This window comes from Phoca vitulina, unplaced genomic scaffold (genome assembly GCF_004348235.1).
Source record: "Phoca vitulina isolate PV1807 unplaced genomic scaffold, GSC_HSeal_1.0 scaffold11, whole genome shotgun sequence".
Classification (NCBI taxonomy): Eukaryota; Metazoa; Chordata; class Mammalia; order Carnivora; family Phocidae; genus Phoca; species Phoca vitulina.
This window is the reverse complement of record NW_022589714.1, coordinates 23,318,679-23,333,759: the sequence shown is the minus strand read 5'-3', so window position 1 is coordinate 23,333,759 and position 15,081 is coordinate 23,318,679. Positions and strand designations below refer to the sequence as shown.

The 15,081-nt window shown below is 34.9% G+C and overlaps 1 protein-coding gene across 1 annotated transcript in view; it reads right to left on the bottom strand.

Moving 5' to 3' along the window:
* Positions 1-15,081, bottom strand: part of LOC116635771 (protein eyes shut homolog) — a 215,453-nt gene that overhangs the window by 4,606 nt on the left and 195,766 nt on the right. The window contains exons 11-12 of the mRNA XM_032410091.1: positions 8,592-8,763; positions 7,576-7,654 (exon numbers count right to left, since the gene is read on the bottom strand). Coding sequence (XP_032265982.1) covers positions 7,576-7,654; positions 8,592-8,763 — 251 coding nt within the window. The remainder of the gene's footprint in view (positions 1-7,575; positions 7,655-8,591; positions 8,764-15,081) is intronic.

Here is a 15,081-nt window from a genome sequence, read left to right as displayed (position 1 = left end):
AAATGAATGCCATTTGGATATTTGTTCTACCTTTGCTGAAAATGTAAACTCCTTAAGGATAACCAAAGGCACTGAGTAGACTTTATGCAGGTACTGCAGTTATTTTCCTGGAATGTAAATGCAGAATTCCATAGGGAATGACATGGAAACAACATGTTTCCCTCTTAGGCCTATGGCTGGGTATATATAGAATGATTTATTAGGAAGCATTACATAAACTAATTGAATTATATCTCCCATGGGAAGAAAGGGATCGTTTTTAGACTGCCAAAAGTTCTGTCTCTAGGGTTTACAAGAATCTTTTACTAAATTAATTAGTAGGCTTAATGGAAAATACAAAAGCAATTTCTTTTTAGAAAAAAATCAAATATTTATTTAAAATTCTTGATCTTTCCTGGTGTAAAACTTAAGGCTGATCCCGTTCCTTCCGTTAATCATCATTTATATTACTTTGCTATACCCTATTTAAATAAAGTGCTTTCCAAGAAGAATTTACTAATTTAACTTCAGAAAATGAGAAAAATAAAAGGCTGCGTGTTTAGAGAAAGAGAAAGAAGCTAGGAGTAATGTTGCAGAGCAGGGCAATCTAGACAATTAACCTAAACCCCAATGCCATGCCACAGTCATTCAACTTGCATTCAGAATGTCATGCCAGGGAATCTACAGAAGTGTAAGAGTAACAGAGCAGATATATATTCATTGTGGACTGCTTAGCCAGAACAAATGGCCAGATTGGCTAGTCAATGTGCCAATTATCTCTCTGATAGTTGTGTTCCAGCTGAGTTGCATAGTTTAGATCCAGAAGTTGTTCTGTGATCTCTGAATTTCCCAGAAGAACAGAAAGTTATTACTTGATATCCTCTTTATCATAGCATTTCTGCCATGGAATCATGTGTTTTCTTTTTATACTGCTGTTTTTAAAGTAGTGGGGTACTTTCTTCAAATAAGATCTTGGAGAAACAGACTATGTTAAACAGATAACCATTAAAACTGTTCTATCTGAAGAGTGGAAATAGAACATGGTAGCCAATACAGCCTTACCTTGCCCAATGCAAAGACTTACTAAACTTCACAGAATTTCTCAAATTTTGTGTAGCTCTGAATAAAAACTACTAATGTGGTCTACTGTTTCTAAAACTTAAATTACCTATGAATACTCTGGGCACCTTGTTAAATTGCAGATTTAAACTCAAAAGGTTTAGTGTGAGGCCATTTCCAACAAACCCCCAGGTGATCCTGATGCTGATAGTCCATGGACCAAACACTGAGTAGCAAAAATCTAGTCCAACAATGCTATTTTACTTTCAAAAATGAAAACAAGCTCAAGGGTGTTACTGACTTCACCAATATCTTATAGCAAGATGATGCCAGAATAAAACCACATAGACACAAAATGCCCTGAATGCCAACCTAGGGCTCATTGTACGACCAAGTCTTGATTTCTCTCTCAAAGGAGTCTCTTGGCTGTGGAATATGACAATGTATATGGTAAAGACTAAGTATCTCTAAAATTTACTTCTAATATAATTTTCACTTGCTGTTTTCTTTCTTTCTTACATGGTTGAATGTGGGACTAAAGTAGTTAATCGGAAGAAGATTTTATTGAATTCCCAATTTAATCTGACTTACGGTGTTTTGATATAAAGAAAATGCACCGTTTAATTTGCTATTTCAACAAATCAAACAAGATTACGAAATACCCAGATTGGGATTTCTGCAGTAAATATTATTTTTTCTCTATTGAAAATGTGTCTGACAATACTTCCAGGAAAGAAAGCAACTGAAATACAAGAAAGCAAAACCACTGTCTTAGAAATAGCCTGAAATGCACAAATGAATCAAATATAGGAAGGAAAAATACATCAGGGCTGAAATTAGACACTATGCCAAATTTATGAAATGAATGTCAAAATTCTTTAAAGGTAATGTAGAATACTAAACATATTGAAAAAGCTAACCCTTAATGCACACCATTTCCTCAAGTTAACAAAGGAATACTGCTGAAGAAACCTAATGTGTATATTCAAAATCTCGGTAGTATATTGTGCTCTAACTTGGAAAAACGAGGGATCAAGCATGGGCAAGTAATGCAAATGACTGATAGCACTCTGAATAAATATTATTAAGGAATCTGTAGCATTTTAAGGGACATGGGGTTGGTGCTGGTGGCCGAGACAGGCTGGGAAAGGAAATGCCACTACTTTCTCCCACCAGTTTGTTCTGATTCAGGTTTGGGCTCACTCTTGCATGAGTGGTAATAGAAATCTGCCTTTAACTTGGAAAGTCAAGACTCATGAAACAGAAAATGATGGAATAGATAGAGAAAATATGTAGGAAAAGTAAGTAGGAAAAAATCCCCAATAAACATACAAATATAGTGGGAAAGGAGACCAAAAGGAAATACACACACACACACACACACACACACACACACACACGGGGGGGGGGGGGTTAAAGTAGTAATAAGTATTTCCTGCAATGAAATTAAGTGATATTAACTCAAACTTCTTCATCTAATATAAATAATTTTTAAGAGCAATACCCTTAAAATAAATCTCCATTGAGAGGGTACTGATTAATAAATATGGTACCTCCATACAATGGGTTATGAGAATAAAGTAGAACTATGTATGTTAATGTAGAATGATCTGCAGTGATAAAATGAGAAAGTAAGGTACCTTGTGTGTGTGTGACAAATATTCCCATTTAGGAGATCTACTTTATTTTAAAGATTTCTATTCATATTTGTCAGAGAGAGAGAGCACAAGCAGGGGGAGCGGCAGGCAGAGCAGACAAAGGGAGGAGCCCGACACGGGACTTGATCCCAGGACTCTGAGATCATGACCCGAGCCCAAGGCAGACGCCCAACTGACTGACCCACCCAGGCATCCCAAGATCTACTTTATTTTAAAGATGTTTTTACCTGAAGAACATAGATATTCTCTGTAATGAGTTGTGGGAAACAGTTGACCATTTGGTTGGAAATTCTAACTCAAACGTTACCATGAAAAGAATTGTGATGGATCAATCATCTAATTGCAAATAAAAAGGAAATAAGAAAAATACTAGAATAACTTTTTGAGTAAGTCCCTTTTGAACTTGTCACAAATCATAGAACCTTTAGAAAAGATATCAGTAAACCTTTTAATGTCAGAATCCACTACATAGTAATTAAATATTAACAACAAAAAGTCAAGGTACATAATGTATATGGTAGGGGAAAGGTAAATAATCTTATTATATAAAAAGCCCCTTATAAAATTTTTGGCTCATACTCAAACACACACACACACACACACACACACACACACAGAGTTATTTTCTTTAATAATTTCTATTTAAATAACTTCCTTTAGTCCTTCTTTTAAATTAGACCTGCTCATGATAAATGCTTAGCTTTCCTTCATCTGACAATGTATTGATTCTTTTATTTTATAATCATATTTTCTTGTTGCCCATTTTAGTGCTTTTATTATGTATTTATAATTTGGTATTAAAAACAAAACAAAACAAAGACAAGACAGAACACTGCTACCTTATAACAGTTATCTTTCTCAGTCCCAACAAAATAAAGAGAAATATCTGCTTTTTATATCACCCTACTCTCTGTTCTTTTCTGTGAGACTGTGTGTCTGTGTGTCAACCCAGAGTTAATTACATTTGTCACTAACCACAACCGTCCCATACCCAATCATGCATTTGTTTTTATTGTAGCATTAATTCTAATTTTTTAAAGCTTGCCTCAAATTCTCAGATTGACAAAAATAAAAACAGAAACAGGGGTGACTGATTGGTTCATTTGGTTAAGCATCTGACTCTTGATTTCTGTTCAGGTCACGATATCAGGGTCCTGAGATGGAGCCCCATTTGGGCTCCACACTCAGCAGGGAGTCTGCTTTTATCCTGATCCTTACCCCTGCTCTCTCTCTCTCTCAAATAAATAAATAAATCTTTAAAAAACAAACAAACAAAACAAAACAAAAACAGAAACAAAACAAGTTTGCTTGTGGTTTTCCCCCTCAAATCCTAACATAAACTTTGCTCTCTCACTTGCCAAGGAACATCAGATTTATCACTCTGCCCCATACTGACCTGAGTGTTCTTTTCAATCAGGACTGCCCATGGCTCTCCACTGCTCTTGTCTCTAACCTAGAAAGACAGACTCAGGGGCTCAAGCATCAGTTAAGCGTCTGCCTTCGGTTCAGGTCGTGATCTTGAGGTCCTGGGATGGAGACCCATGTCAGGCTCCCTGCTCAGTGGGGAGTCTGCTTCTCCCTCTGCCCTCCTACCCCCCGCTCGTGCTCTCTCACTCTCAAATAAATAAATAAAATCTTAAAAAAAAAAGACAGACTCAGACATTGATCTATGAATGCCTTTAAAGACTATTATTTGGGCATTGCAAAACAGAGGAAGTTACAATAAATAGGTTAGCTAAGTAACATACACATTTATATCTATATTGATATCTCTAATTAGAACTGGTGAGCAGGAGGTATTTCTGAAAATTATTTTATTTCTGTTTCTCATAGATAGAAAATATTCAATATTTGCAAAATGAATGACCAAATTTACATTTAGAGTGTACTTATTAGTGAAAAGAACACTTACCAAAAAATTCTGTTGAACTGTAATAATTAATATAGGTGACAGCATGAAATTTTAAAAAGTGGAAGAACAGAGCAGATAGTCCTAAACTAACCCATATATAGGAACTTAGTGCATGAAAAATGAGGCAACCTGAATTAATAGAGAAATGACAGAGCCTTTGATAAAAATTCTTAGAAAATTCATTTCCCTACTTTTTATCAATCATAGTAATATATTCACTGTGGATTAAAAGTACTAAAAGTGTTATTAATCCTAAAATTGTAGATGAGAATATAAGAAAATAATTTAAATATTGCTGCATGAAAAGACTTTCTAAGGAGAGATGCAAAGCCCAGTGTCATAAAGTAAAAAGTAAAGAAAAATACAAAAAATAAAAAAATATGGTGTAAGAGAATGGCCCACTTTCATTCTTCTGCATGTGGCTGTCCAAATTTCCCAGCACCATTTATTAAAGAGACTGTCTTTTTTCCATTGGATATTCTTTCCTGCTTTGTTGAAGATTAGTTGACCATAGAGTTGAGGGTCCATTTTCTGGGCTCTTCATTCTGTTCCATTGATCTGTGTGTCTGTTTTGATGTCAGTACCATGCTGTCTTGATTATCACAGCTTCATAATATAGCTTGAAGTCGGGCATTGTGATGCCCCCAGCTTTGGTTTTCTTTTTCAACATTCTCCTGGTGATAGGTATTAAGGAGGGCACGTGATCTGATGAGCATTGGGTGTTATACGCAACTAATGAATCACCAAACACTACATCAAAAATTAATGATGTACTATATTTTGGCTAATTGAACTTAATAAAAAATACAAAAAATACAAAAATCTCACAATTTACAAGTCTTATAAAGTAAGAACTGAGCCAAAATCAAGAGGCAGATGCTTAACCAACTGAGCCACCCAGGTACCCCTAAATAAGTGAGGTTCTTCAACACTTATTTGGAAAATGTAGCTATTAAAAGGAATGAGTCAGGCTCTTTCTACAATCTTTTCATGATTGTAGTGCACGTAAATGTCCTGGCAGATATTCTCAAGAGCATTAATGATCCTGAAAAGAGAGAAAAACCCTAGGGTCTTAGGAGGCCATACTCCAAAGTCATTGTCTGGTTTCTAACTGTGATGATGAAGCATGGTTACTTTGGTGAATTTGAAATTATTGATAATCAAAGAGCTGGGAAATTTTTTGTGAACCTCACGGACAGGTTAAACAACTGTGGAATGATCCAGTGATTCCATCCAACTGTGGAATCATCTGTGGAATGATCAGCCCCAGATTTGATGTGCAACTCAAAGATCTAGAAAAATAGCAGAATAATGTGCTTCCATCCCTTTGGTTTCATTGTACTGACAACATCAGCTGGCATCATAGACCATGAAGAAGCAAGATGAAAACACACAGGAGGGAAAATCCAATTCTTTTTCTAGGGATGTAATACATACGTGCAAATAAAATGCTTCAACGGACATAAAAAAAATAAAAGGAATGAGTCAGGACTCTTTGTTTAAAATGCAGTGGTTCCTAAGATACACTAAGTGAAACAAAAAGTCACTTAATAAGGAGGATAATGAGTCCAGTTTTATGTTAAAATAAAAAAATATATGGAAAAGATCTAGAAGTATATAGGTAGAATTTTAATAATTGTTCTCACAATATTGCATGTATGTGTGTATGAATATATACAAATCTATATATAAAAGAAAATATTTATTTACTTATATGTCTAATTCTGAAAAGAATACCACATTTATACTATCAAGAGATAGTTTTAGAGATTGCCATAGGCAATATTATAACTGCAAACAAGATAGATGCCTTGTCCATTCTTTATGGATTTATTTATTTATTAATTATGACACTTCCTTTTCCACATCAACTATGGCATCACTATCTAGAACCAAATCAATGTAATATCAATAAATAATTAAGTTTAAAAAAATAATGTGTCAGAAAATGTGCTAATTGTTTTACATGCATTATCTAATTTAATCCTCACGCCAACTCAAGAGGGTGTTACTATGACTACCCTCATTGAATAGCTAAAATATGATTTCAGAATATAAATAATTTAATCAAGAACACATAGCAAGTAAGTAGCAAGATAGTGGCTCAATCCTGTTTCTCCTTAATGCATTTAACCACCCCATCACTCCCTATGAAAGGACCATTTACTGAATATCTATCATGTCATATGTGCTTTATCACACCAATGTCTGTGTGATGTGGGAATTATTGTAGCTTTATTTTACTGACAAGGGAAAGAGACAAAGGATTTAAATAAAATATCCATAGTCTCACAATATTAGAGGCTCTTTTTAGTCCCAACACTTCCTTCCTTTACCATGTGAGACAGGAAGGATTGGAAGAATGTCCCATTATTCAGGAAGGCTCACAAGATTCTCATCCACCCAATATGGTCTCAAACTTCAGGTAACTATCATTTCTCAACTAATCATGCATCCCACATAAAATGCCATGAGTCAATCACATTACAGACTCCTGAAGACTTGAACACAGACCCTGAGAGTATTACAGGTGTTGGTGTTCTTTACATGTACCCACCTCTCGGCACATACAGCCAGTATTTATGTTCTTGTGATATCTGGATCAATTTAATGTACTCTCATCCCTAGACATCCACAGACACCTGTATGTCTTCAGACCAGAAAGGGGGAGGCAGATGGCAAAGCATAAGCCTTTTGAGCCTTCTTTTGACAATAACCACTTCCAGGATTTAATTAATGAGGGTTCCCGATTGTAGAAATTGATGATAACAAGACACAGAAGAGGAAAAATGAAAAGAAGCTATGATTTTTAGTTCTGTTTGGAGTAACTGAGAAATTCCAAAGAAGAAAGGTGAGAGAGCAGTTAAATCATCAATAATTACTGAAGAAATGACTCTGAAACCTATAACAAGTAGTTTGGCTTTTCTTTTAAATTAGTTTAAATTTAATAAAAATTATGAAACTTACATTAATCTTGATCTCACATCTTGAGCTGGTCCATTCTGCAACACATGAACATTGATACTCACTAACGAGATCTATACATCTGAAACACAGAATTACATTTTTAAATAAGTAAGACAGTAAAGCACAATTTCAAAGAAGCTTCACTATTTTAAGTCTTTCTTTTCCAGTTAAGGTAAAAAAAAAACCTGCATTCCCACGAGCAATAGAAGACAGAGTCTGTTCCTGGCTTCTTATCCATCAAGGTGACTGGATTGAAAGAACAGATCAATTTTAATTTTTGCCATCTTCCCCATGGCAATGTAAAGAAAGAACAGTTCTAAAGATAAAAAGTATGTCTAGAGTTTATGTAGGGAACTGAAGTCAGCTATGGCCAAATTGCACTGCAATGAGCTACCCATACTCATCCTCCCTCCCCTGCTTACAAAGTCAGTGGCAAGACTAGAAAAGAAAAATAATGCTGCAGAGGAAGGCTGGTGCATCTATGAACCATTCTTCTTTGCCACCTGCATCTCCTAGAAATACCCAGGGTCTAAATTTGCATGAACTAATATTCTATCCACGAGCAGAAGAGCTATTATACAATTCCATAAAGAGAGTCAAAAAATACCTTACGTGCACATGGGAATGAGAGAGCCAGTCTACTTAGGGACATTTTAAATACTAAGTATGTGGTCTTATCCCTTCACAGAGCAAATAATAGAATGTCTCATCATCCTACCTGCTACTTCTGTTACTTTGAGCAGTTACCTTTAAGTATATTAAAGTCCAATTAATCCACATTTATTGAAAATTACTTTATGCTAATGAGCAGAAATAAAAGAAGGGCAGAGATAATGTATCAGTACATTGCATTAAGTACAACAGGCAGCATCTGTCATCTTAACTGTACTTAGCTCTCGTTTTATGAAAGAGCATAATTAAAATTATCTTTATCAACTTTCCCTTGACATTAAGTCTTAAATATTGTGAGTTAAATTTACTTTCTGATTTAATAATAGAAAAATAAAAATAGTTACCTTTCATGTAGACAAGGATTTGAGAGGCAATCATTTGCATTTATTTCACAGTGTGTTCCGAAAAATCCACTCTTGCAGTCACAGGCGTAATGATTGATGCCGTCGATACAAGTTCCATCATGGAGACAGGGCTCTGATAGACATTCATCTACATTTACTTCGCAGTCAATGCCTACGATAGAAGAGACAAGACAAAACATGAGACCATTTAAATGTAAAACTCCAAAGTTTGTTCATTATGGTAAACGTCACCAAGAAATCAAGACTCCCTTCCCGTAAAGGTAATTTGACACATTGTAGCAAAAGAAAACATTTTCAAGGTTAAACATGTTTAGAGGTCTATGAACTCTCATAGTTATTTACTAATTATTACTAATTTAATGTAAATGAGAAAAACAAAGTACAAGTTTAATCTACTTAAGAAATTTGTTTTTATTGTGAGGAATTGCTAATTGAGAATGTTAGTGAAGTAATGAATTATATCAAGTTGTCACTGTAAATACTAATTCATAGATTTTTTTCATAGTTTTTTTTTTAATAGTGATTCTTGACAGTCAAATATTTCTCACTTATAGGAGATAAGAAAGAGTTTGAATTTTTCTAACTTTGGTCTTGGTGAGTCTATTAATGGGCTGACTGAGATCTCTAAATGCAGCCTAATTTTGGCAAAATACCTAGTATTTTCAAAGGCCAAGTTTTAAATATTTATTAAGCACCTACCATGTAGTACCTCTGTGCTCAGCTAGGGGAACCAAACAGAACAAGGAAAAACAAAACAAAACGAGAAAAGAGAGTGACTCTGTTAATCCAGAAACATGATGTCAGAGGCAATATTTATAGATAGAAAACATCTGGAGAACAACCTAAACAAAGCTTAGCGGAAAGCTAGATTGTATTTCAGGTTTTACATGTGAGAGATATTAGGAAAAAGTAGGGAGACATGGTAAAAGTAGCTAGAATAATCCCTCTGTCATTGTGCCCATCTGTACTGAACATCTAGCTACCATCAATTGAGCATTTACTGGTGTGCCAGGCCTTGTGTTGAAGCCTTTACATATATTGCCTTAGTTAATGGTCATCTAACCTGGAGGTAGATATCATTAACTCTAACTCACTGGTGAATAAACAAAGGTTTGGAGAGTTTAAATAATGTTTTCAAATCACACAGGCCGTAACAGCAGATTGGGATTCAAATCATGTGGGCTATTCCGCAGCTGCTATGATATGTGCATAAATTGCTATGCTGAGTAATACAATAGATACTGTTAAAAACAAGACAACAGACCCAAAATAGTCTCTTATGCAAGCCCCACATCACCAAGCCAAGACTTAATTAGATTCCAGAAATGGAATCTTAAACCAGTCAGTCAGGAATCACCTGATCAGCACTAGTTAGGTAGTGGGCCTGATAGACCCCCGCCAGCCCCTAATGATTGCAATAACCAACCCGCTTTTTTGTCTAATATAACTTCCTTGTTCCTGCTCCCTTCAGGCTATAAAAGTCATTTTGCACAGTTCCTTGGAGCTCCATTCTATGTATTAGATTGGATGCTGCCCCATTTGAGTCAATTTTTGTGCAAGTAAACTCTTTAAATTTTTAATATGCCTCAGTTTATCTTTTAACAGTTCCAATTAAAAATATGTCTCTTATAGCTAAGAAGATAATGTTTAGTTGAGAATAAGGATAAGCTTACTAAACACGAAGCTATTATAATGCTTAAAACAGATAGTTATAAATAAGCTAGTTGGAAATAAAGAGAAGCTTATAAACAAGTTTATTTATGCACAAACAATGAATCATGGAACACTATATCTAAAACTAATGATGTAATGCATGGGGATTAACATAACAATAAAAAATAAACAAGTTTATTATGATCAAGAAAATAATAATAATGATACTAATAATAACTGATACTTGGAGACCTTACTATGTGCCAGGTACTGTTGAGAACTTATATAGATCAATTCATTTAAACTTTACAATAGTTTTCTGACATGGAAATTGCTCTCCCCATTTTATAGAATAAGAAAATAAAGCACAAGATCTCATGACTAGTAAATGGCAGAGGGCATGCTATTAAGTCACTATGTGATACCATCATACTACATCTTAATGTAGTGTCTGTATGGTGTCTGTCCTAATGAGAGAGCAAACTGAGTGCTTTGGGCATTTAAGAAATGGAAGTAATTGAGTCTATATCTGAGAAACAGGATCATGAAAGCTTCAATGGTCATGGTGAAAATTCAGATAAACAGTTTGAAAGAGTACCTTCTGTGTGGGTTAGGTCCTATTGCACCATTTGTTTGCATACCAGCCAAAAAGCTGGGGAGGACAAGGCTACTAGCAGATAGGAAGCCATTTTACAAAGTGATATCATAACTAATTTTCATATCATTTGTAGAACTATCTATTCAAGTGAATGTTATTTAGAGCAGGCACACTGGGAGTCTGTGATTTATTGCAAATGAGGCTTCAAATGCAAAAAGTATTTTTGGAAATTCTCTTTGTAGACTGTCAGTTTTCAAGTCAAAATTCTATTATGTAATGGTTACTTTTTTTTTTTACCATAAATGTTATTATCTAAATAGAACTTTAGATATTAATGATGCTATAAAAATAATGCATGTAAATTGGTCAAATCCACGCCATATTTAAAAGCGCCATCAAAATTTATGTTTAGAATATGGATTGAACAATCATAATAGTGCACATTAGACTATTAATAATAAAAACAAAAAAGCAGCCCGTTTCCTAATCTCAGTGGCTCATGTCACACAGGTATATTTCTCACTCATACTCCATGACCAAGGTGAACTATAGATCCACTTTTTACTCTCTTCACTCTGGGGCCCAGGTTAATGGGACATCCTCTACCTGGGACACTGTCATCATCGTGGGACAGGGGAAAGGGTGCTTGGCAAACATACTGGTTCTTAAATCTCTAACCTACATTTCATTTGCTGATCCAAGTCACATGACCAAGCCTATCATAAATGGGATGGGGATGAGTGATCTTCCACCAGGAAAGAGCAGATATTTGTGACAATAATAATATTTAGTAAAGACACATTCATCATCTACTCTCATTTGTAAATGAGTGTTATTATTAGGACATCACAGGTTTGCTGAGATGATAAAGTAAAACTATGTATTTAAAATGACTAGTCCAGGGTGACTGGGTGGCTCATTCATTTACAGTCTGCCTTCGGCTTGGGTCATGATCCCGGGGTCCTGGGATCGAGCCCTGCATTGGGCTCCCTGCTCAGTGGGAAGCCTGCTTCTCCCTCTCCCACTCCCCCTGCTTGTGTCCCCTCTCTCGCTATTTCTCTCTCTGTCAAAAATAAATAAAAATCTTCATCAACATCATCAACACTACCTTAGGAGCCTTTTAATCCCCTACTGTTGTATCCATTAAGTAAACTGTAGTCATAATTTGACTTCCTAAGTAACCTCTAGAGAGACTAAGAATGTAATGATCAACTGAATTGGATATTCTGGTCCTTGTAAACCATTTTTTTTTTCATTTTTAACACCATAATCCTTCAGTACCATATGAGCCATGTCCTCTTTTTACCTTTTTAACTTCATCTTATTCTATCCTTACCCTTGACTACTCTGCTGTAGTTACATTGACCTTGTGCTTCCTCAAAAACTTTGTTCCTCTTCCTAGCACTCTCTTTTCCTAGACCTCACACAATTCATCCCTTCACTTTCTTCAGGCGTTTATTCAAATGCCATTTTTTCAATGAGGCCCATTTGACTACAGTAGTTAAAACTGCATCCTCTTCCTCAATCACAATCACCCTTATCCTGATTTTAATGTTTTTCTCCTATAACAAGTAAAAATTTGCTCATTTATCTTTTTTCTTCTTTGGACATGAATTTTGTTTGTCTAGTTCAATGCTTCATTCCTTCAGATCACTGTGGTGTGTGTATGTGTGTGCTTGTATTTTGCTTTACACATCATTTTTGTTTTTGGTTTTCCTCAGAAGTCTCTGCCTCTTCCCAAGCAAGAACAAAACAGTTCTTGAGAATCTGGGGAAACTGTCTGTTCTTGCAATGGTGAGAATCAGATCTGGAATGAAGTGATCCCTCTGAGGTGTGTGCCTGAAAACCATATCTAATCTGTACAGTCAAGGGGAATTATTTAATGGAATCTCTATTTTTCCCCCACCTCCAAACAGAGAAGCTTTCTCATGACAAGTGAAAAAGTAATAAAGGTGTGGACAGTGTTAGACTTTGGTTCAAAATGATCTCCCATACATAATTACCAGCCCTGAGAAAGAAGGAAATACAGTTGTTTGTAACAACATGAACTTTGAGGGCATTAAGCTGAGATAAGTCAGACAGAGAAAGACAAACACTGCATGCTATCACTTCTATGTGGAATCTTAAAAAAAAAAGAAAAAAAAGTCAAGCCCATACAAACAGAGAAGAAAAGTTGTTGCCAGGGGCTGGAAGTGGAGGAAATAAAGAGAGGTTGGTGAAATCCCACAAACTTTCATCTATAAGATGAATAAGTTCTCAGGACCTAATGTATAATAACATGGTGAATGGTTGATAACATTGTATTGTACAATTTGAAATATGTTAAGAAATAGAACTTAAATATTCTCTTAAAAAGATAAAAATTCTGAGGTGTTATTAACTAGATGGGAGGAATCCTTTTGTAATGTATACATGCAACAAATCATCATGTTGTGCACTTTAAATATCTTACAATTTTGTCAATTATACCATAATAAATCTGAAAAATAGAAATTGTATATTCTGCCATAAGTGGAAAACCATTATTATGTTCCAGAAATGAAAAATAACAACAACAACAAAAAAATGCAACAAAACCATAATTACCAACCCATCCAAACTTTAAATTACTCATCTGTATAATATGGATCAAGATATCTACATTGTAGCATAGTTGAGAGACTTACAGAGAGTATATATGCATTTCTAGCAGCATGGAGAAGATGAAAAGTGATATTTATAATAATTTATTATTATAACAACATGTTCATTTATCTTCTTTATAGGATTCAAATATGAATGCTTTGACATTGTCTCCATGAATCCAAGAAAATCAAAAAGAAATAACATTTAGTATTTGTTAGACATTACCAAGGCTTGTTCAAATCTCAGTCTTAGTTCTTTGCCTACCTTGCCTTATACACCAGATACTTCTTACTACTCATCAATGTATCCAACACACATTCATTGAGCATCTATTTTGTGTCGATCATAGTTCTGGACTCCTTCCATAGTTAGTTCTCATTGGCCTGGTACATACCTCCATCACAGTGTAACAAATATTTTCCAAATAATTTAATGATGAACATTGTGGGTTTCATTGACAAGAAAAGAAACATGACAATTTTTATTTATTTATTTTTACTTTTTGCTATATCTAACCTATTTTCTTTTTTTTTTTAATTTTATTTATTTATTTGACAGAGAGAGACAGCGAGAGAGGGAACACAAGCAGAGGGGGTGGGAGAGGGAGAAGCAGTCTCCCCACCGAGCAGGGAGTGGGATGTGGGGCTCGATCCCAGGACCCTAGGATCATGACCTGAGCCGAAGGCAGACGCTTAACAACTGAGCCACCCAGGCGCCCCTCTAACCTATTTTCTTTTCTGCTATCTTGCTGCTTGCTTTGAGGCTTACAAAACCACAAAATCTCTTGGAATAATAATTCCATAGTTACTAAATATCAACATATCAATCACTAAAGAGACCAAAAGATTGCATTGTTTTTATATTAATAAAAAATAAGAATTTTATAGGATTTTATTTCTTTCTTTTTCTTGGGATCACAGGTTGATTCTTAATCTGTTCTTTTCAGTTAAAAATATTTCCGGACTTAATATTTAGACTATTTTATCTCTTTTTAAAAGCTGGAAAGCACAGAACTGATTTAGTGGTTATAAAAAGTTATAAATAGGGGCACCTGGGTGGCTCAGTCGGTAAGCAAAAAAAATTCTGTCCTCTGTGCCAGAGACTTCAGCTTTAAAGTAATTTTATTTCCTGAAAAATATTTTTAAAAGGAATAAACTTTCAGATGTAATAGTTCCCATATAGTTCTAGCTAAAGATTTGCTTATTTGTGAACACACTAAATCTTACTTAAAATCATTTATAAAAACTCATGCCACAAATCTGCCTAGTGAAGTTTAAGCGCTTTTAACATACAACTCACATTATCTATCTATCTATCTATCTATCTATCTATCTATCTATCTATATATCTATTGTTTCTTCGGAAAGAAATGTTTTTTTTTTTTTTTTTTTTTGGCAAACATATCCACAACATACAAGTTTACATTTGGAATGTTTTCAGTTTGTAATTCTAACATTAAGAGTCCTTGATTTCATTAATAGCATAGGCAACTCCTTTTCTAAGCAGAGTAAATGATTACTTGTGGAATTTGGGGCCCTTTTCAGGCCTCTGCCATGTCAAAACCTTCTTTACCAGACTGCTTCAACATGTGTC